General features: G+C 38.7%; 3 protein-coding genes across 5 annotated transcripts; 2 read left to right on the top strand and 1 right to left on the bottom strand.

Annotated features, from left to right (window-relative positions):
- Nucleotides 1-396: 396 nt before the first annotated feature.
- LOC106639135 (ATP-binding cassette sub-family C member 4-like) lies at nt 397-11654 on the top strand. The gene is made up of 17 exons (XM_014352593.2): nt 397-869; nt 3472-3582; nt 3666-3797; nt 3873-4077; nt 5426-5651; nt 5981-6137; nt 6338-6587; nt 6962-7153; nt 7813-8099; nt 8179-8362; nt 8435-8769; nt 8858-9408; nt 9549-9779; nt 9882-10156; nt 10248-10828; nt 10922-11258; nt 11349-11654. The coding sequence occupies exons 1-17, from the start codon at nt 805-807 to the stop codon at nt 11463-11465; spliced, it is 4236 nt and encodes a 1411-aa protein (XP_014208079.2). The 5' UTR covers nt 397-804; the 3' UTR covers nt 11466-11654.
- A 2291-nt stretch (nt 11655-13945) lies between these two features.
- LOC106639146 (angio-associated migratory cell protein) lies at nt 13946-16870 on the top strand. Of its 3 annotated transcripts, none has more exons than XM_089594580.1 (7): nt 13946-13968; nt 14522-14765; nt 14841-15097; nt 15302-15446; nt 15516-15904; nt 15979-16160; nt 16229-16870. In XM_089594580.1, exons 2-7 carry the CDS (start codon nt 14564-14566, stop codon nt 16296-16298), a joined length of 1245 nt encoding a protein of 414 aa, XP_089450706.1. In that variant the 5' UTR covers nt 13946-13968; nt 14522-14563; the 3' UTR covers nt 16299-16870. The 3 variants fall into 3 exon arrangements, with proteins under 3 accessions (XP_089450706.1, XP_089450705.1, XP_089450704.1); XM_089594579.1 differs by lacking the exon at nt 13946-13968 and adding an exon at nt 13999-14045; XM_089594578.1 differs by lacking the exon at nt 13946-13968 and adding an exon at nt 14075-14391.
- Nucleotides 16669-18209, bottom strand: LOC106639147 (UPF0598 protein CG30010). The gene is made up of 4 exons (XM_014352607.2): nt 17827-18209; nt 17705-17753; nt 17410-17627; nt 16669-17330 (listed from the first exon to the last, which is right to left on the bottom strand). The coding sequence occupies exons 1-4, from the start codon at nt 17971-17973 to the stop codon at nt 17094-17096; spliced, it is 651 nt and encodes a 216-aa protein (XP_014208093.2). The 5' UTR covers nt 17974-18209; the 3' UTR covers nt 16669-17093.
- Nucleotides 18210-18387: the final 178 nt, after the last annotated feature.

The raw sequence follows: 18387 nt of genomic DNA, 5'->3' as shown, positions 1-18387 counted from the left end.
TACAATATAATATATATATTTTCTCGCCCCATCCACGTGCACATGAACTTAAACAATTAAACCACCCCATCAAATACGTTTATGTGTAAAATTACCGGCACAACGACATCCGCATTCGTATCATCCTACAGCAGAGAAAGAGAGAACTCTTATCTCTCTCTCTCTCTCTACGTTACATCCATCCTCTTTTTCCCGTCTTACGTGCACATATACACAAGCGTATACCCAACACAGACGTACCAATCCAATGATGCGTATATACAAACGATCATCGTCGTCGACGAGTGAGTATATGCGAGTTTTCGGTTTTTTTTTTTTTTTTTTTTTTTTCTTTGGCGCACACTCACGAGAGGCCAGAGCTCGGTTAGTATCGTCGCCGCCACCCACAAGCTACGATATCCGATCTCGGGTCTTGTCTTGTATACATTCAGCACATCAGTGCATCGGACAGTGTTTTCTCCCGTACAGATACCCGTATAGTTAGGTACTCTCTGCAGAGAGCAGTGCGTTTAAAGATAGCCGGTCACGGCGCAAATGCTGCGTAGAACAATGACTCCGAGCTGATGAACGTGTTTTCAAATATTATTAGTGTTTTATTTCATTATTATTTTTTTTCATTTTTTTTTTTTTTTATTTTTTTTTATTTTTTCACAATGTGTAAAATAAATTCTCACCTATAGTCGTGCGCGTGTGTGAATGAATTCGGTGCTGTGCTCCGGAGGTTCAGGAGAATTTGGATTTTTCCACGCACACCCGTGCATCCATACCTAACATCGTCCGTGCGTGTTCACGAAAGAGAGAGAGATGGGCCAGAAGAAGAAGCCGAGCCCGAGGCTGGAGGCGAGTTTTCTTAGCAGCTTGATTTTTTGGTGAGTAGTTTTTTTTCCATTTTCCATCTTTTTTTTCTTTTTCTTTTTTCTTTTCGTACAACGATTTCGATACCCATAATCAATTCTACAGGCATCCGCACTCAGCAGTTCTGTCTTTTTTTTTGTTTCCCGAGCTATAGAGGAATGTGTTCATTTTTTTTTTTTTTTCGTTCCACTTTTTACTCGGTATATTTATCCGGGCATCGGGTCCGACGTGTTATCGCAATCTGCCATCCGAGCTGCGAGTGGGTGCCTCTCGACTATTTTATTTCATCAACAATACTTACCAAAAATTGTTGAATCGACTATGGAGGAGCGTATGTATTTTTGAATCTGCTCCGATTTTTTTGCAGATATGAATTTTAAATCAAGCGGCAATTGGGTCTTTTTTTCCTCCTCCCTCGACAGGAATTTTAATGATGACCGACTGATACTCCACTTTCTTATCAATTCATTAGGAGAACCGCGATTGGAGCGAAAAAAGCAAACTCCCCACGATTATTCTATTAACGTCTATGTTTCACTTCCCCGATAGTTTAACGGCTAATGGATTTTGGTAATTTAACGCGTTACACATCAAGTACAAAAGTATAATAAATTGTCAATGGCTCTCGGTGTATCTTTCCGATTTTCGACTCAATTAAAGAGAACTACAATTATACTTTCAGTGGCACTTTCGACAAACAAGTACTGCATACATTACGTAGTCCCTTGCTTGATAAAAATCGTTGCGCTCCGCGTTAAACACGTGTGTTTAGAGGTAGCATCGTACGAGCAGCGAGACGCCGGCTATTTATTATTCTCTCATCGCGCGAATTCGACTTGAGTGATGAAAAATGTAAATTTCCAGTGATGCATCGGATGAACCGATAAAGCGTGCGGTAATATACGAGGGAGACTAGTTGTAATGATTATGCAATCAAACGAACGGTAAAAGTTTTTTTAGAGGAAACGCCGTGTGATCGTTTATTGTTTATGAGGAAAACATACTTGGGCGAGTCGTTTCTTTTTGTTTTCTTCACACGGAGCCATTGTATATACGGTGCAACGAAAACATCGTCCAAAAATCCACTTCGACTCGATTCGTGCATGTACGATTTATTTTCATTATGCAACGGACATGTGAATTATAAATCAACGTAATTTTTTTTTTTTTTTTTTTCCAACCGCTCGCATCGTTATCTTGTCGAGAATTTCGATAAAGAAATGTCGCGTTCGCTGTTTTATTTTCGATGAAAAAAAATTAATCGCGAGTGTGCATCATTATATGCGTTTCGCAGTACCCGAGCAGCATTTCAATTGTTAGATGCGATTTTGAAATTTCCTCGTGCATCTTATCTTTGCTGTTTACTTTTATCGCAGCCATTAGACGTGTTCGGCATACAAGTGATAATACGCATAACATGATTTCTCGTATCTTTGTCTACAATCACCACGTAATGTTTACTTGAGAAAAAGAGAGTTGGCGAAATTTTTAAAGGCTTTTTTTTAATTTTAATCATGAAACGAACGAGAATTGTATTGTTAGGCAAAAATGGAATTTTAATACTGGGCAATGATATTTATTTATAATATTTTTTAATAGAAGACTTTAATAATCATCATATATTTTATTTGAATGGTAATTAGTTTGAAATAATAAAAAAATGTATGAAATTGAAGAATCATCATAGAATTTATTAAATAAGCGTGAAAATTAAAGAGATCAAATAAAAATCAACATCATTTTAAAAAATTTCATTGATTTGCAATAATATTGCATAAGAAATATTAGTGATGTTACTTGATAAATGTGTAATTTACAGAAAAATAACGAACGAAAAATTTCAAAGTTCATATCAAAGTGTAAAATTTATTATTTAATAAATAAAAGAAACTACAACGGGCCATAATATTTCTTATTTTTTACATTAAATATAAAATAAAAAATCTATCCCAGAATTAATTTAATACATTAAATTTAAAGAAAAATTATGCGTAGAAGAATAATTAATGATTATTAAATTTAAAAGAATATCACTAATTGTATTAAATACATTATAATAATTTCAAAGAAAATATTTGTAAGAATAAAAATTAATGTAGGAATTTACGAATCGTACTAATATTTTAATATATAGTAAACCACTTTATTGTTCGTATTTATAATTAAAAAAAAAAAAAAAAAAAAAAGTAATTAATAAGTAGAAATAAAATAATTATGATAATGATTTGCAATATTCACTAGATTTCATGCAAATGTAACCAAAGTTTAGACACATGAGTCGTTTGAATATCGTTATTTAAGAGCACTCTTAAGAGCAACAAGCTATGAAATTTCAATCCGCGGTCATACTTAACACCCGATGACTTTGTCACATCGACCCTCAAACCTCAAACCGCAGTAATTAAAGGCCAAGTAGATGTCTATAGATGCCGACCGTTCGCTTGTAATACGAGACGTCTTTTGGGATTCCACGTGCGTGCACAATGCATGAAAAAAAAAAAAAAAAAAAAAAAAAAAAAAAAAAAAAAAAAAAAAAAAAAAAAAAAAAAAAAAAAAAAAAAAATTGGTGATGCAAGAAAATAAGAAAAATAAAAAAATCCTACTGTCCAAAATTAGGTGGCTAAAACCTTTGATCTACCGAGGAACGGCTCGCGACCTAACGAGCGATGATCTCCACGACGCACTCCCGACCGATCTCAGCGAGCAGCTCGGCACACGATTGGAAAAGTAAGGATCTCTAACTCCCTGGGAGGGGGTTGGGGTGCAAAAAAAGAAATGTTTCAGTTTTAAAGTTTACCCAATTTTCGTAGACACTGGAAAAACGAGGTGGAGAACGCGCGGCAGAGCGACAGGAAGCCAAAGCTCGTCAACGCGATCGGAAAGACGTTCGGCTGGTCGTACTTTTACTACGCCGGGCACATGCTAGTGCTCAACTGCTTGAGGTACAAAAAAAAAAAAAAAAAAAAAAAAAAAAAAACGAGTTTGGAATCAATATGGATCGCCCATGCGATTTTCAGGGTACTGCAACCGTTTGTGTTGGCGTATCTGATAGGCTACTTCGAGCACGATTCCGGGACTACTCGAGCCCAGGCGTACTTTTACGCGTGTACCTTGGTACTGATGACTCTCGTGCACGGTATGCTCAAGCACCACATAGATCTCGGCACCCTCGAGATCGGTATGCGCCTGAGGATCGCCTGCTCGTCTCTGGTCTACAGAAAGGTGAGTTTTTTTTTTTCAAGTAATTTTATTTGACAAGTTCTCGCTGCTCAAGAGGATCGTTCTGACGAAAATAACCGATCGGTATAAGTACCATAAAGGCACGCGATAAGAAGTAAAAATCTCTACTAAATAGTTGGTCAGATCCTTCCTCTTGCTCATTAAAAAAAAAAAAAATCACTCATTTTATTGAAATTTCTTTCAATCATACCTCGTCCTATGAGTTTACCAATTTTTCTTTTTTCTTCCTTTGTATGCGTTGTTCAAAAATTACGATCGGTTGGGCCATTTTTCAAGTACCTACTGATGAAAAAAAGTTATTTTTTGATTAAATTTTATTAGAAACAATATAAAAAATGTTTCTGTAACAATTTTGAAAGTCAGTTCTTCGTCTAAAAGTCAAATAATTGAAAATTTCGTCAAAATGAGATCCCCATTGTCACAGTATTTTATCTCTGATGGAAAAAAAAAAAAAAAATTCTTATTCGCAAAATAAGCTCTTCACGTATGAACGTATAATTGAGCGAATAATTCACGATGTAGCCTAATTGGAATGAAAGAAAATGTATATTTGTAACGCGTTATCTCTGCTATTGAATCTTTTTGTCTACATCACAAAGCTTTCCTCACGTGTATAGGTACATACATTAAACTGTGGGAGCTTTCCGCGTCCCGCCATTTACGGCGGCTAATCATGTGTGGCTAAGTACACACATGTTCGGCATATTAGTCATCTTTTGCGCGCACGTGTGTGTGTGTACACATCCACGATAAGCCTTTCCTTCGATCAATAGAATTCAAAACACTGACCTAAATTTTAGTTTTTGATTTTTTGTTTTATAATAAAAGAGCAGTAAAAAATTCTTACAAAAAATGTAGATACACCGTCTAATCAGGTGTTGATTATTTAATTTAAAGTTACCCACTCGAAGAGATTTTGTTTTTCAACGCGAGACCTTTTTTTGGGGAGGCTTCTGAATGATGATGATGAATGAGCTGAAGTAAACAACGATTTTTCATCAAAAGTGTATAAACATTGAAAATTGGCATTATAAACGTCATTTAGTTTCGTTGACGGATAAACACTCGCCTGTTCACAACTGTTGAGGAAAAAAAAAAAAAAAAAAAAAAAAATACTTGGCGACAAACACTACTCTGTCTCCCATATATTCCATTAAAATGAGTAAACAAATAAGATAGGAAAAAATGAAGTAAGAAAGAAATCCTTTTTTTTGTTATCTCGAAAAATGTATCAGCACACACGTACGAAAACATTGTAAATAAATAAATTATGTTTCCTCAACGAAAAAAAAAAAAAAAAAAAAAAAAAAAATATGGACGACGCGCGCAGGTAGTGCGGCTATCGAGCAGCTCGGTGTCGTCGAGCAGCGCCGGTCAAGTGATCAACCTACTGTCGAACGACGTGGCCAGGTTCGACCAACTCTTCATGTACCTGCACTACGTCTGGATGACTCCGCTCGTGGGCTGCTTCATCGCCTATCTCATCTGGCGCAGCGTTGGCCCGGCCGCTCTGGCTGGCGTCCTGCTCATGACCCTCGAGACCATACCCGTGCAAGGTACCACTAAACACACCACTGAAAACTAAACACCCGAGCACTAAAAAAGTTCCCTTCTGAAATACACTTTGCAACGCGTTGTACATCTTTCTTTGCACGACTCGCGTGATAAGGAGCTAAAAAAAAAAAAAAATTCAATTAATTGTGTGCTACATCACGCTTTCTTTTTTTTCCCTCTCAATCTCAAGATAAGTGATTGTATACACTTGAAAGATACCGAGAACGAACGATGAAAAGCTCCTCGCGCACAATTGTACAGTGCTGAGATGAAAAAAAAATTATTACAATATTTTGTAAACGAGCAATCGCAGTATGATGTTGTTTGTCAGTGTACGTAGGTAAGATAACGTCGAGGCTGCGCGCCAAAATAGCCACGAGAACGGACGAGCGGGTGCGACTGATGGGCGAGATCATCCGGGGTATCCACGTTATCAAAATGTACACCTGGGAGAAGCCCTTCGAGCGTCTCGTCTCGTTCGCTAGAAGGTGAGGTAAATATCCACGTCTGTGAAGATGATGATAACATCGATATGCATTGGTATTTTTTTTTCTCTCTCTCTCTCTCTCCCTAAAATTGTAAGACATCAACCCTCCCGATCTCGCGTAAAATGCGACAGAGTGTTTTTTTAGTCTATACGTAATAATCACAAGTAGAAAAAAAAAAAAGAAAAAATTCACGCTCACAGGCACGAGGTCGACGTGATAACGTCCATGTCCTACCTGCGCGGTATAAACACAGCCTCGAACGCCTTCATCGATCGCACGTGCCTGTACTTCACCGTGATGGCGTACGCGTTGGTCGGTAACGCGATAACGGCCAAAATCGTCTTCTCGTTGGTCCAGTACTTCACGGTGCTCCAGATAATGCTCGCGTGGAACTATCCGCGTGCCATATTCAATGCTGCCGAGGCGCGGGTCTCCGTCAGGCGCATCGAGGTATGATAGCTGCGTATAACATTAAGACTAAATGTATACTTATCTTGCTTTGAGATTTAAATGGTAAAAGTAAACAAGGGGTGAAAATATTTTGTTTTGAATCAGTAAAATTATCATTCGCTCTTACAGATAAAAAGATAAACTTTTTTTTTTGAATGGAGATGCGAGTAAATGCTGTTTAATGATAACAATTAGGATATGATAATTGAATAATTATATTATCGGTACTTTCCATTGAAGCATCATTAAGCTTCATTAAATAACCATCGCGACAATTAGATTACGAGGAAAGATTTTCATTTTTTTTTCCCCCTTGAAATCGTGTTTATTTATTTTTTTCATTTTCTTCTTTTCTGGCATGGACGCTGGTATAGAAATTTTTGCTCATGGAGGAGGTAAAAATAAAGGCGCCGCTATTGTCGGTCGAGGACAACGGAAGCATATCCCTGAAGAGCGCGACGGCTTCCTGGTCGAGCAACTCTATCGTCAATACCTTGCACGACGTTACTCTTCACGTTGCCCCCAAAAAGTTGCACGCCATCGTTGGGCCCGTTGGCGCTGGTAAAGTGAGTCTATTTTTTTTTTTTTTTCAATGTTAATTGCTCTTACTCGTGATGATAAATCAAACGAGTTCACAACCAAGTTACTGTAGTCTAAATTGCCGTACATAATTGTAAACTTCTGTTTTTGTTGGTTATTCATATTAAATCTTAAACTTCGGTTCCCTGGATTAAAAGTTTTTAATCTTTATATTCGTAAATCAAGAGAAATGACTCGAGATTTTTCATTTTTGATTCAAAAACGAGTCATCAATGGTGAATGTGAATTTGATATTTATTATTCAAGGATGAATCCAAATTAAAGATGTACGATTCAAGGGCAGTAAATCGAGATTGCATATATACATATTCACGGTTTCAAGATAGATCTGTAAAATCGATAAATTTATTCATTATGAATATCGATACGAAGAAGATGGCTCGATTGAAAAAACCCACGTGGTCTTTAAAATACACCACTTGGTAATATTTTTTAAAATACCCAAGCGGAATTCGAAACATCACGTGGTTTACCTGATAATTTTACTATACGAACCATGTGGGTTTTTCCCGATAAAAGTATCGAGTACATCATGTCGCGTATAAATCAAGAATTGGTAACACACACATAAACGAACAAATGGTAAACTAAAAAGAAAAAAAAAAAAAAAAAACTCGCCCACCAGACATCCCTGATCCAGCTGATGCTGGGCGAGCTGCGATCCTCGCGTGGCGAGCTCAAGATCAACGGCACGATATCTTACGCCTCGCAGCGACCGTGGCTGTTCCCCGGCACTATCCGCGACAACATCGTCTTCGACCAGTTGTACGACGAGGCCCGTTACGAGGAGATCCTCCGAGTCTGCTCTCTGGTGACGGACCTCGAGCGTTTGCCCAACGGCGACCGCACTTACGTCGGCGATCGGGGAACCAACCTCAGCGGCGGCCAGTGCGCCAGGATCAATCTTGCCAGGTATGCAACCCACTTGGTTACACACTTACACGAGGTGCAGAAACATGTAACGGGCCATTGTTTGCTTTTTTGCTTTCAGAGCCGTGTACAGGGACGCGGACATTTACGTGCTCGACGATCCGCTCGCCGCCGTGGATCCGGTGGTCGGTAGATGTCTCTTTGAGGTGTGCGTAAGCGGATACCTGAGCGAGAAAACCAGAATACTCGTGACGCACCAGGCACATTGTTTGAGGGAGGCCGACGTGATTTTTCTCCTCAACAACGTGAGTTGATTTTTTTTGTGGACTACGCAAAACGAATCCGGAGAATTAACACGGGTTGTTGTTGATGCGCAGGGTAAACTCGAGTCTCAAGGAAGGTTGGAGGACTTTTCCGAAAAAGAACTCTCTTCCTTGAACATCTTCGGGGATGAAGAGGCAACCGGGGACGAAGAGGTCGAGGAAGCCACTGAGAGTAAAGTCAAAGGGAACAACATCGCGAGGAAAGATGAAGACGCGGATGGAGAGGCGGAGGAGACCGCGGAGCTCATAGCCAAGGGGAAGATGCGGACTTCGATTTTCTCGAGATATTTTGAGAGTGGAAACAGTCGTTTTTTGATCGCCATCACGGTTTTATTCTTCGTTGTCGCCCAGACAGTCAGAAGCGGCTCGGATTATTGGCTTGCGTATTGGTGAGTACAATATAAAAGTTATAAAATTTTTCAATATCTACCTGGCATTGGGTATGATCGGATTGTTGTGGTTTCTGCGAAAATTCAGGACGAGACAGGAAGAGTTGCGCTATGACGCCACAAAGAGCTCGATGCCAGTCGATCCAACTGGAGTTTCGTTTCCCAACGCGACCGAAACAAGTGTCTCGCCTAACGCAACCACGGTAACTTCCATATTGAACTCTACTCAGGCTATGGTATCTACCACGATGCAAAGTATACTTCCAAACGTAACCGAAAGCTGGTCAACAACGACCGCCAGATCATTATTCAATGTGACGAAAACTTTGGTGCCGACTGTTGCAACCAGCTTAGGGTCCAACGTGACCAGCACTGTAGCCACTTTACTACCCAACACAACGGCGAGACTAGTATCGCTGAACGGATCGTTAAGCGCTGGGCCAGAATCCTCGGATTACCTGGACGTGAACGCGGCTCTGATAATTTACGGCCTCGTACTCGTGGGCTGCATCATCACCGCGATCGTCAAAGTTTTGCTGCTCTACAAGCTCTGCATGAACTCCAGCCGGGCCATTCACGACGAGATGTTCTCGTGCGTCCTGAAAGCTCCCATGCGATTTTTTGACAAGCAAACTTCTGGTAAGTGCATTTTTCGTGCCTTTGTTCACCGCGATGCTGTGGAAGGAAAAGAAAAAAAATATGTATATCAGGAATACCGTTACGGTAGTACGACTGGTATTAAGAGTGTTTTAGTATACACGTACTTAGCTTCGTTTCAGGACAAATTCTCAATCGGTTCTCGAAGGACAGCGGCGCCATGGACGAGGTTCTGCCCGTTACTATACACGAGTCCGTCGAGGTGTTTTCCGTCATTCTCGGTGTCATCGCGCAAATCATCATCGTTAACTGGTGGTCCGTTTTGGCCGTCGTCTTCACTGGTTACCTGTACTGGAAGTTGAAAAACGTATACGTACCCACTGCCTACGGAATCAAACGGCTAGAGGGAGCTGGTAGGGATTTTTTTTTTTTTGCTACAACACATCGCAAAAACAATTTTTTTTTTTTTCAACCGAACATCATCGAATCGTACTCACTGTTTGCCATATTATAAGCCAAGAGCCCGGTACTGTCGCACGTGACGGCGACCCTGGAGGGCCTAGCGACAATTCGCTCGAGTCGGGGCCAAACAACGGCCTGCCGGCGCTTCGACGCCCGCCAAGATGCCCACACGCGCTCTTATTTCTTGAACATTGCCGTAGCCTCGGCCTTCGGGCTGTGGCTCGACCTTTGTACCGTCATCCTGGTGGCTTTTGTCACCCTCGGCTGCGTCTTCGGATCCGACCGATCAGGCATACACGCTGGTAGTGTTGGTCTAGCGATCACGCAGGTATGACATCATACTTTCGTGAAAATCCATATGTATTATGTGATCACATATGCATCCAAGATAAACGTACCGCATCGACTACTTATTCCAGATTATGATGATGTGCGGCATGCTGCAGCGCGGTATCCGCCAGGCCGCCGAAATGATGACGCAGATGACGAGCGTCGAGCGGATCCTCCAATTCACCCAGTTGGAACAGGAGGAGAGCATCAGCAGCGGCGCGGCCCCAACGTCGAAACCACCAGCCAGTTGGCCGAGCCGCGGCCGTATCGAGTTCCGGGACTTTAGTTTGCACTACAACGACAACAAGGACGATCTCGCGTTGCGCGACGTTAACCTCGTCATCGAGGCTGGTAGCAAGGTTGGCATCGTGGGGCGCACGGGTTCCGGGAAGTCCTCCTTGATCACGGCGTTGTTTCGACTGGCAAGGTCCGAGGGCCAGGTGTTGATCGACGATCTCGATACCCGCGGGGTCCGTCTGGCCGAGCTGCGCAAGCGAATAGCCGTCATACCGCAGGAGCCGGTGCTGTTCTCGACCTCGTTGCGCGACAATCTCGACCCGTTCCACGAGTTCGAGGACACGAGCCTCTGGGCGGCCCTGGAGGACGTGCGCTTGCACAAGGCCTTTGTACCCCTCGACCATCCGATCGAGTGCGGCGGTCGAAACCTGAGGTTCGCTGTCAATTGACTCCACACCCATCCGTTTCGAAACGCTCATCTGCAATTCATTTGGTTTTTATTGTTTACTTTTTTTGTCTGTCGCAGCGCCGGCCAGAGACAACTGTTGTGTCTGGCACGTGCTCTGGTGAAGCGAGCCAGGATATTGGTTCTGGACGAGGCGACGGCCAACGTCGACCCAGCAACGGATGCCCTTCTAAGGGAGACGATACGCACCAAGTTTGCCGAGTGCACGGTGCTGACTGTGGCGCACAGGCTGGACTCGGTCATCGACAGTGACCTCGTGGTTGTCGTGGACGACGGTCGAGTGGTGGAGTACGGACAGCCGCGTTCGTTGCTTGCCCAGGAGGACGGGCTGTTCCTCAGGATGGCTGGGCAGGACGGAGATGCGGCCCTCGAGCATTTGAGGAAGACCGCCGAGGAGGTGAGTGTTTTTCTGTTTTGTCGTTGGGGAAAAAAAGAGGGATAAAGTTGTTTTTTTGTTTGTACAATATGGGTTGATCAAAATTTTCAGACTTACCTAAGGCTGAATAGTGAAAAATTGACAGCTGCTGACGAACAGCGGACGAACGGAGTCGTGAAGAGCAATGCTGCCGATAAGACTGCGATTGGTTCGGTAAAGGAGCCATGAAACAATTAACAAAACGAACTTTTATTACTACAACGACAGGGAAAGATATACCTATGTGATGCATTTTATCCTAAAACTGATAGTGAGCGCCGCTGCCGATGATGCGTGTTTCGATTTTTTTTTTAATGAATCCTGTATACATACTGCAGTATATATGTGTGTTATTAAGATATTTTGCGATTGGATGGAATGCAGTTTTTAAAGACAATACTTACAATTACATGTAAAAATAAAAATAAGAATTACAGTAATATTATATTAATGAACATGTTGAGATTTTATAGGTCTATACATAATTCATAAGTATGAATAAACAATTGAAAACTTTATTAAATAAACATTCTCCAATTGTTATTGCTTTACTGAACTCCATAGTTTTATTGGTTGTAAAAAATTAAAATTTAAATAAAACGCCACTAAGGTTGTGCTGTCATATATAATAACTGTGGGCCGCTGTACAACTATATATATATATATATATATATATATATATATATATATATATATATATATATATATATATATAAAAATTTTTAATGCGTCAGCGCCATCTAGCGTTTCGGATTTTGCGGACGGTCCGCAAAATCCGAAACGCTAGATGGCGCTGACGCATTAAAAATTTTTATATATATATATCTATTTTCTAGGGGAACCGTCTTGAAAAAGTCCCTAGATTCTAGGGATTTTTAGCAGAAGTAAATCACTAGATACATATAGATATACCAAAGTAGATCGAAAATCGCAAACGTAAAGGGTCTATTTGCGTGCATCGAAATACACAATACTGCTCGAGATTGCATTATAGTTGCATTTTGCATTGCGTAATTGCGTATATCAATGCACGCAAATAGACCACACCACAGCCCACAGCTCGTCGGTCGATCGAGTCGAAATTGCATTTGTGTGTAGCGCCATCTAGCGTTGAAAATCCTGCTGTACCGACAGTTGACTCAAGATAAAAGGGATACCTGCAGTTCAACTGAGTCAGCCAACCGTCGGTATAGTAACGATAATTTCAGCCCTGCTGTATCGACAGTTGACCGACGTTACCGACGACGAGGTCTACTGATGGGGTTTATCTTGACGTCTATAATTTTTAGCCTACTGATTTTAACATTCTGGTAAAGAGAGCACGGTGTAAGTTATACGTGAAATGATGTGTATAGTAATTATAGTCATCACTTAATCACTACTAAGTATGCCATGGTGGATTGTATTAAACCATACAAGTAGAATATCTACACTTTTGGAAGTCGATTTTCGGGTCAAAGATAGATTGCAAATTTGCCGCAAATAGCACAAAACATGTTAACTTTTTATTGTTAATTAACAGGATTAACTGCGGCTGGTTTATAATTGACTAAATTGCTCTAGGCGCTAAAGCTCTGATTCAGAATTTTAGGGCCACTTTTTAAATAAATTTTTACTACCTATTACAGTAGAGCCATATGATTAATTATAAACCAGCGGTCACTAATTTTGTAAATATAAAATAAAAAGTTAACATTGTTTGTGCTGTTTGCGGCAAGCTTACAAATTATCTTTTACTCGAATATCGACTTTCTATATATTTATACTTTTGGGTAAAAGATAATTTGTAAACTTGCCGCAAGCATCATATATATTGCCAAATTTTTATTTTATATCTTTAAAATTAGTTGCGGCTAGTTTATAATTGACTGAAAGGCTCTAGGGCCTAAACTGCGTAAAGCTCTGGCTCAAAAGATTAGGGCCACTTTTTAGTTCAGAAAGCCGCAACGCTAGATGGCGCTGATCCAAATAATCATTACCACTTATATAGTAGATCCATTTAATTGGGTATAAACCAGCCGCAACTAATCTTACAGATAGAAAATAAAAAGTTAACATTTTTTATGCTATTTGCGGCAAGTGTACAATTTATCTTTTACCCAAAAATCGACTTCCAAAAGTATGGATAGATATTCATATGGTAATAAAATAGAGCAAAGTAATAATTGTCACTCACGCATGCTTCGCGTTTTTTTTATATTGCATATAGATATTAAAGCCATAGAGATTTATCTCGATCTATGATCGAAGCACACACATATTGTGTCATTGTGTGTGGTACTCAAATAAGTAGACCCTTCACGTTTGCGATGTTCGACCTACTGTGGCATAGCTATATATATCTAGTGATTTACTTCTTCCGTAAATCCCTAGAATCTAGGGACTTTTTCAAGACGGTTCCCCTAGAAAATAGTTTGCGTTAGCCCGTGAAATCCGCAACGTTAGATGGCGCTGGTACACTAAAAAGAAATGTACATGTATAGTGTTACACAGCGGTCCATAGTTTCTATAGTGATTTACTGCTTCCGTAAATCCCTAGAATCTAGGGACTTTTTCAAGACGGTTCCCCTAGAAAATAGTTTGCGTTGGTCCGTAAAATCCGCAACGCTAGATGGCGCTGACAGTGTGATCTTAAAATGCGCTGAATATCAAAGTTTTGCCAATAAAAATTATTACTAAGTATATATACTAAGTAAGTATAGTACTTATGCGCTGAATAAAAAATGAAAACGGGCGGAAAGGAAAAGAGAGCAAGGCGGTGTGACTCGTGTGAGTCCTTATGAACTTCTTACGTGTACAGGGTAGTAACTAGTAAAGTGCATCAGTTTTCGATCAAACAGTGCCATTTGACAGCGTATATAAAAAACGGGCTTTTTTGTGTTTTTAATTGTATCACAATACAATTTTAATACACACATCAATGTTGATTTTTTGAACCGTTGCGTGTGCACTATCTCTACTTACTTATTTACGCATCAAAGTTGGTTGTACTATCTCCTTGGCTTGCCGGTTTGAAATTCCATCGATTTCTTACACGCTCAAAACCTATAGTTGGCAATTCAATTCAGTTGCTTTGCACTTTCGTGCTCTATCATCGTCCACTCTCCAGTTCCAGGTGTTACTTTTTGTACAATCGTTTTGAAACGTTTGGTGTTGTATACACACTCACGTGCTCATTTTTGCAATGCCTCTATTAACCGGGTTTTCATTTAATTTATTGTAATCAATTTTTTGCTTAATTACAGTAAGTCAATAAATCAACAATAAGTCCACTTAACTCACCACCTATGGAGGACGTCGTCGAAGAGATCGATGACAATGATTTGGAGTCGATAGACGATCAAGATGTAATTGACCTAGAGCCCTATCAGGTTGAAGAAGAGCCTGAAAATGGAGACGAGGAAGGTGGTGAACAAATGGCAGATGAGGAAGAGGTTGTTGAAGTGATGGAAAGGGAAGATTCTGTCTGCATTTTTGAGAAACACATGGGTAAGTACGGGTCATCAGTGTGCTATTCTTCTTCTATATAAGTAAACAGTTTGATTTAGTGTTCACTATTTGCAGCTTCTGTATTTTCCGGCTCTATAAGTAAGGACTGTAAGTGCGCTGTGACAGGAGGTGAAGATGACAAGGCCTACGTCTGGGACATTAAAACTGGACAGATTGTTTTGGATTGCTTGGATCACAAAGACAGCGTTATTTACGCCGAATTCAGTTTTGATGATCAGTACTTGGTCACCGGAGACATGAGCGGCTTTGTTCAAGTACGAAAGATGCCACATCCCAAAGTGGTCTGGGATTATAACATGGGTGATGCCACGGTGAGTCACTTTACTCATGCCCAAATATGTATGGGCTGTTGTTTGAATGTTTTTGTATTTTTAGAAATGCATCGTCATGCTTAAAAGTTGTTGATTCAAATGAAATGACATTGTTCATTTTTTCGTAACTCGTTAAAAACAAAATTTTAATGTCTCCCAATGTTTTTCGGAAAATTATTTTATTGTTTTGTAAAAAATTTTTAGTGGTTTCTTTGGCATCACATGGCACATGTGTTATTGGCTGGATCTGTAGAAGGTGAAATATACATGTGGAAGATCCCAGATGGAGATTGCAAGATCATCCAAGGGTTTGGTAAAAGAGCAGAGACTGGCTGTCTATTCCCAGATGGTATTTGAACTAAGTTTAATTCTTTCTAACTCATTTTTCTTTTTTTTTCAAATTTATATATATTTCTAGGTAAACGGCTAGTCGTTGGATATGAAGATGGTGTAATTTGCGTGATAGATTTGAAAGCAAGCGCAATCACAGCAACGATTACATCGAATACCGGTCACTCTCTTGCCATCACCTCTTTGGATTGTCATTTAGATAATAATCTAATAATATCATCTGCCGTTGATGGAAGAACGATCATTAGTTCGGCTAATACTGGAAAAGTTATAAATATACTGCAAAATTTAGGCAGTGAACGTATGGAAGACGACGAGGAAGAAGCTGCTTGTGGCAATAAAAATACTCAGGGAAACTGGGTGGAGTCGGTTGCCTTCCTCAAGGATGCAAACCAAATTATTGCGGCTACTGGAACTCTCAATGGTGAAATTTTCATTTGGAATGTCGCGAAAAAAGTAAGCTTTAAAAAAAGTTTATTTTATATGTTTCCTGTAAAAATAAAGCTTCTATTTGAAATATTTACTTATAGACTTTGCGACATAAAGTTGATCAAGGAAGTGGAGTAGCAAAACTTGCCTGGAAAGAAAACACGTCACTTTTATTTTCAGCTGGTCTGGATGGAATAGTAAGGTGTTACGATGGAAAATCAGGAAATTGTGTGCGAACTTTCTTAGGTCACACAGAGGATATTCTTGATTTATGTATATCCAAGTAAGTATATTGTAAAACAATGTTATTAATGATTGGAGAAAAAATTTTAACATTTTTTTTTTTTTTAGAGATGGCAAGTTGATTTTGACAACTTCTGATGATACTACTGCACGAGTTTTTGAAATAGACGGTCTTTGATCTTTTTTCCCTAGAAACTAAGATTATTCAAAACTAATTCTGATAAAAGACGTATTGTTTTTTAATCAATACTTTTATTACTTGCAATTACATTGCTATGTTGAATGACATGATGCACGTTGATTCTTTCACTCAAAACAGCTTACAACGTTTACATTAAGTTTTTAAGTTTGTAGTATTTATTGTTTTTTTTTTACCAAAAATCAAGATGTGTCTTTTTCTATGCAGATTGTTAGAGTAAAACTAAGTTTTTTTACAATTTTCACTGTTTTTCATAAGTTTTTAGATGATAAAACTTAAGCCTACTTGAAGTTCAAAACATTCCTGAAGTGAAACTCAAGGAATTTATATCAATGATAATAATAAGACTTGAATGCAGAAAATGCCGGAAACTTGCAATTGTTATAGATCTTTTTTATTTGGTATTGGTTACTACATCGATCAAACTAATATCAAGTATTATCTGTTGTAGTTTCTAGCTCTTGTTTCAAATTCTATGCTACAGTTTTCGAGGTGAAAAATGTACAAATTTATACATGTGGATGCATTTTTAATGATATAGCCTACACTACACTGGTTGTATATTTAAATATATCACTAATACAATAATTATCTAAACTTAAATATATAAATTTCCTTAATGTCACCATCCTAATCATTTTAAATCTCGTCAAATCATTATTTTTTTAGTGATTATACATTATTAAACATAATATTACCAATCCAAAAAGTTTTTTTACCCAAACTGTTCAGTATAAAAGTATAAAACAGTAATTTAAAGTTCCACAAAAATATTTAAAATTCATCTTGTGGTATTCTGTCTGTATACCATTGCTTATCAATTTTATACTCCTTTCCTTGCCAATGAAATTTAGTGGGTCCACTTTCTTCACCCTCTCCGAATTCAAATTGTGAGCTAAATTCAATGGCTAGACTTGACTTAACTAGGCCAATGCCACCTGTTACTATAGGAGCTGGGTGGTAGACTCGACCATTTGGGCTCATAAAAATTTTGTTGGGTTGAAATGGAACCTATGCAACAAAAAATTATTGGACTTAAACATATGTTGAAAATCTTTTCAAAAATATTACAGATAAAATTTGAATTTACAGCCAATAGATCTTGTGCATGATTGTAGCTGAAATAATAAGTTATTTCACTAGTGTCTGCGTTTTGTTTTCGCAATACTTGTGTAAAAACAATTGGCAGATCGTCACATTTCACGAAATTCCTTTCCCTACCACATAAGGATAAATATGGGAATCGCTTGTACCTGTCGGTGTCATTTTTTTTTAGCCTTTTGAAAAAAAATTCCAAAAATTTTTTGTCTGAAAAAAAAACGTAGCGAGTTAAATCTACTGTAAAAAAAATTTCAAGCATAATTCATAGAAATTAATGTAACTACCTTTGAAACAGGATGTGAAATTTTTTATTTTGGTATCGTCGAGAAAAAGCTAAAAATTAACATTTATAAATAAAAAAAATTTTCAATGGGCATAATATAAGCTTAAAAAATTTTCAACTCACCATTCCTTGATGATCAATGTAATAAAAGTATTCTCTAACTCGAGGTTCAGGACTCTGACCCTGAACGTACGTACAACAACTTTTATAAACATTCTTGCAACTCCGGAATATGTTCACTGATTGGTTATTAAAAATACAACTTGTCATTTTTACACTGATAAAAAAAAAACTAGAGATAATAACAATGTTCTTTTTTATAGCTGAGTATAATACAAATTGTTTTTCATTACAACAATCACGTAACAATGGGTAATAGAATAAATATGCTCCACGATCGTAAGATCGGCAAAATGCCGATCAGCTGTCAAGTCGTCGTAGAATCAGCTGATAAGAAAAAGAGAACGAGAGTCGAGACGTTTTAACCTTTACTTGAACACGTAATTATAATTATAAATAGGAGAATATATATGTATGTTTACGTAAATGGAAATATTTAATAAGTGTTGGTAAAAAAAATTCACCCATTACCCATTACATAAAATGTATATTAGTAAATGTATATTTAATGCATTAGTGAAAATACATAATGTACATAGACTTCAATTTTTATCATCAAAATAT

The sequence above is a fragment of the Copidosoma floridanum genome, unplaced genomic scaffold, assembly GCF_036245765.1.
Source record: "Copidosoma floridanum isolate Cflo_tuat_1 unplaced genomic scaffold, Cflo_Japanese_pri ptg000021l, whole genome shotgun sequence".
NCBI classification, from domain to species: Eukaryota; Metazoa; Arthropoda; class Insecta; order Hymenoptera; family Encyrtidae; genus Copidosoma; species Copidosoma floridanum.
This window is presented reverse-complemented; position numbering and strand designations above follow the sequence as displayed.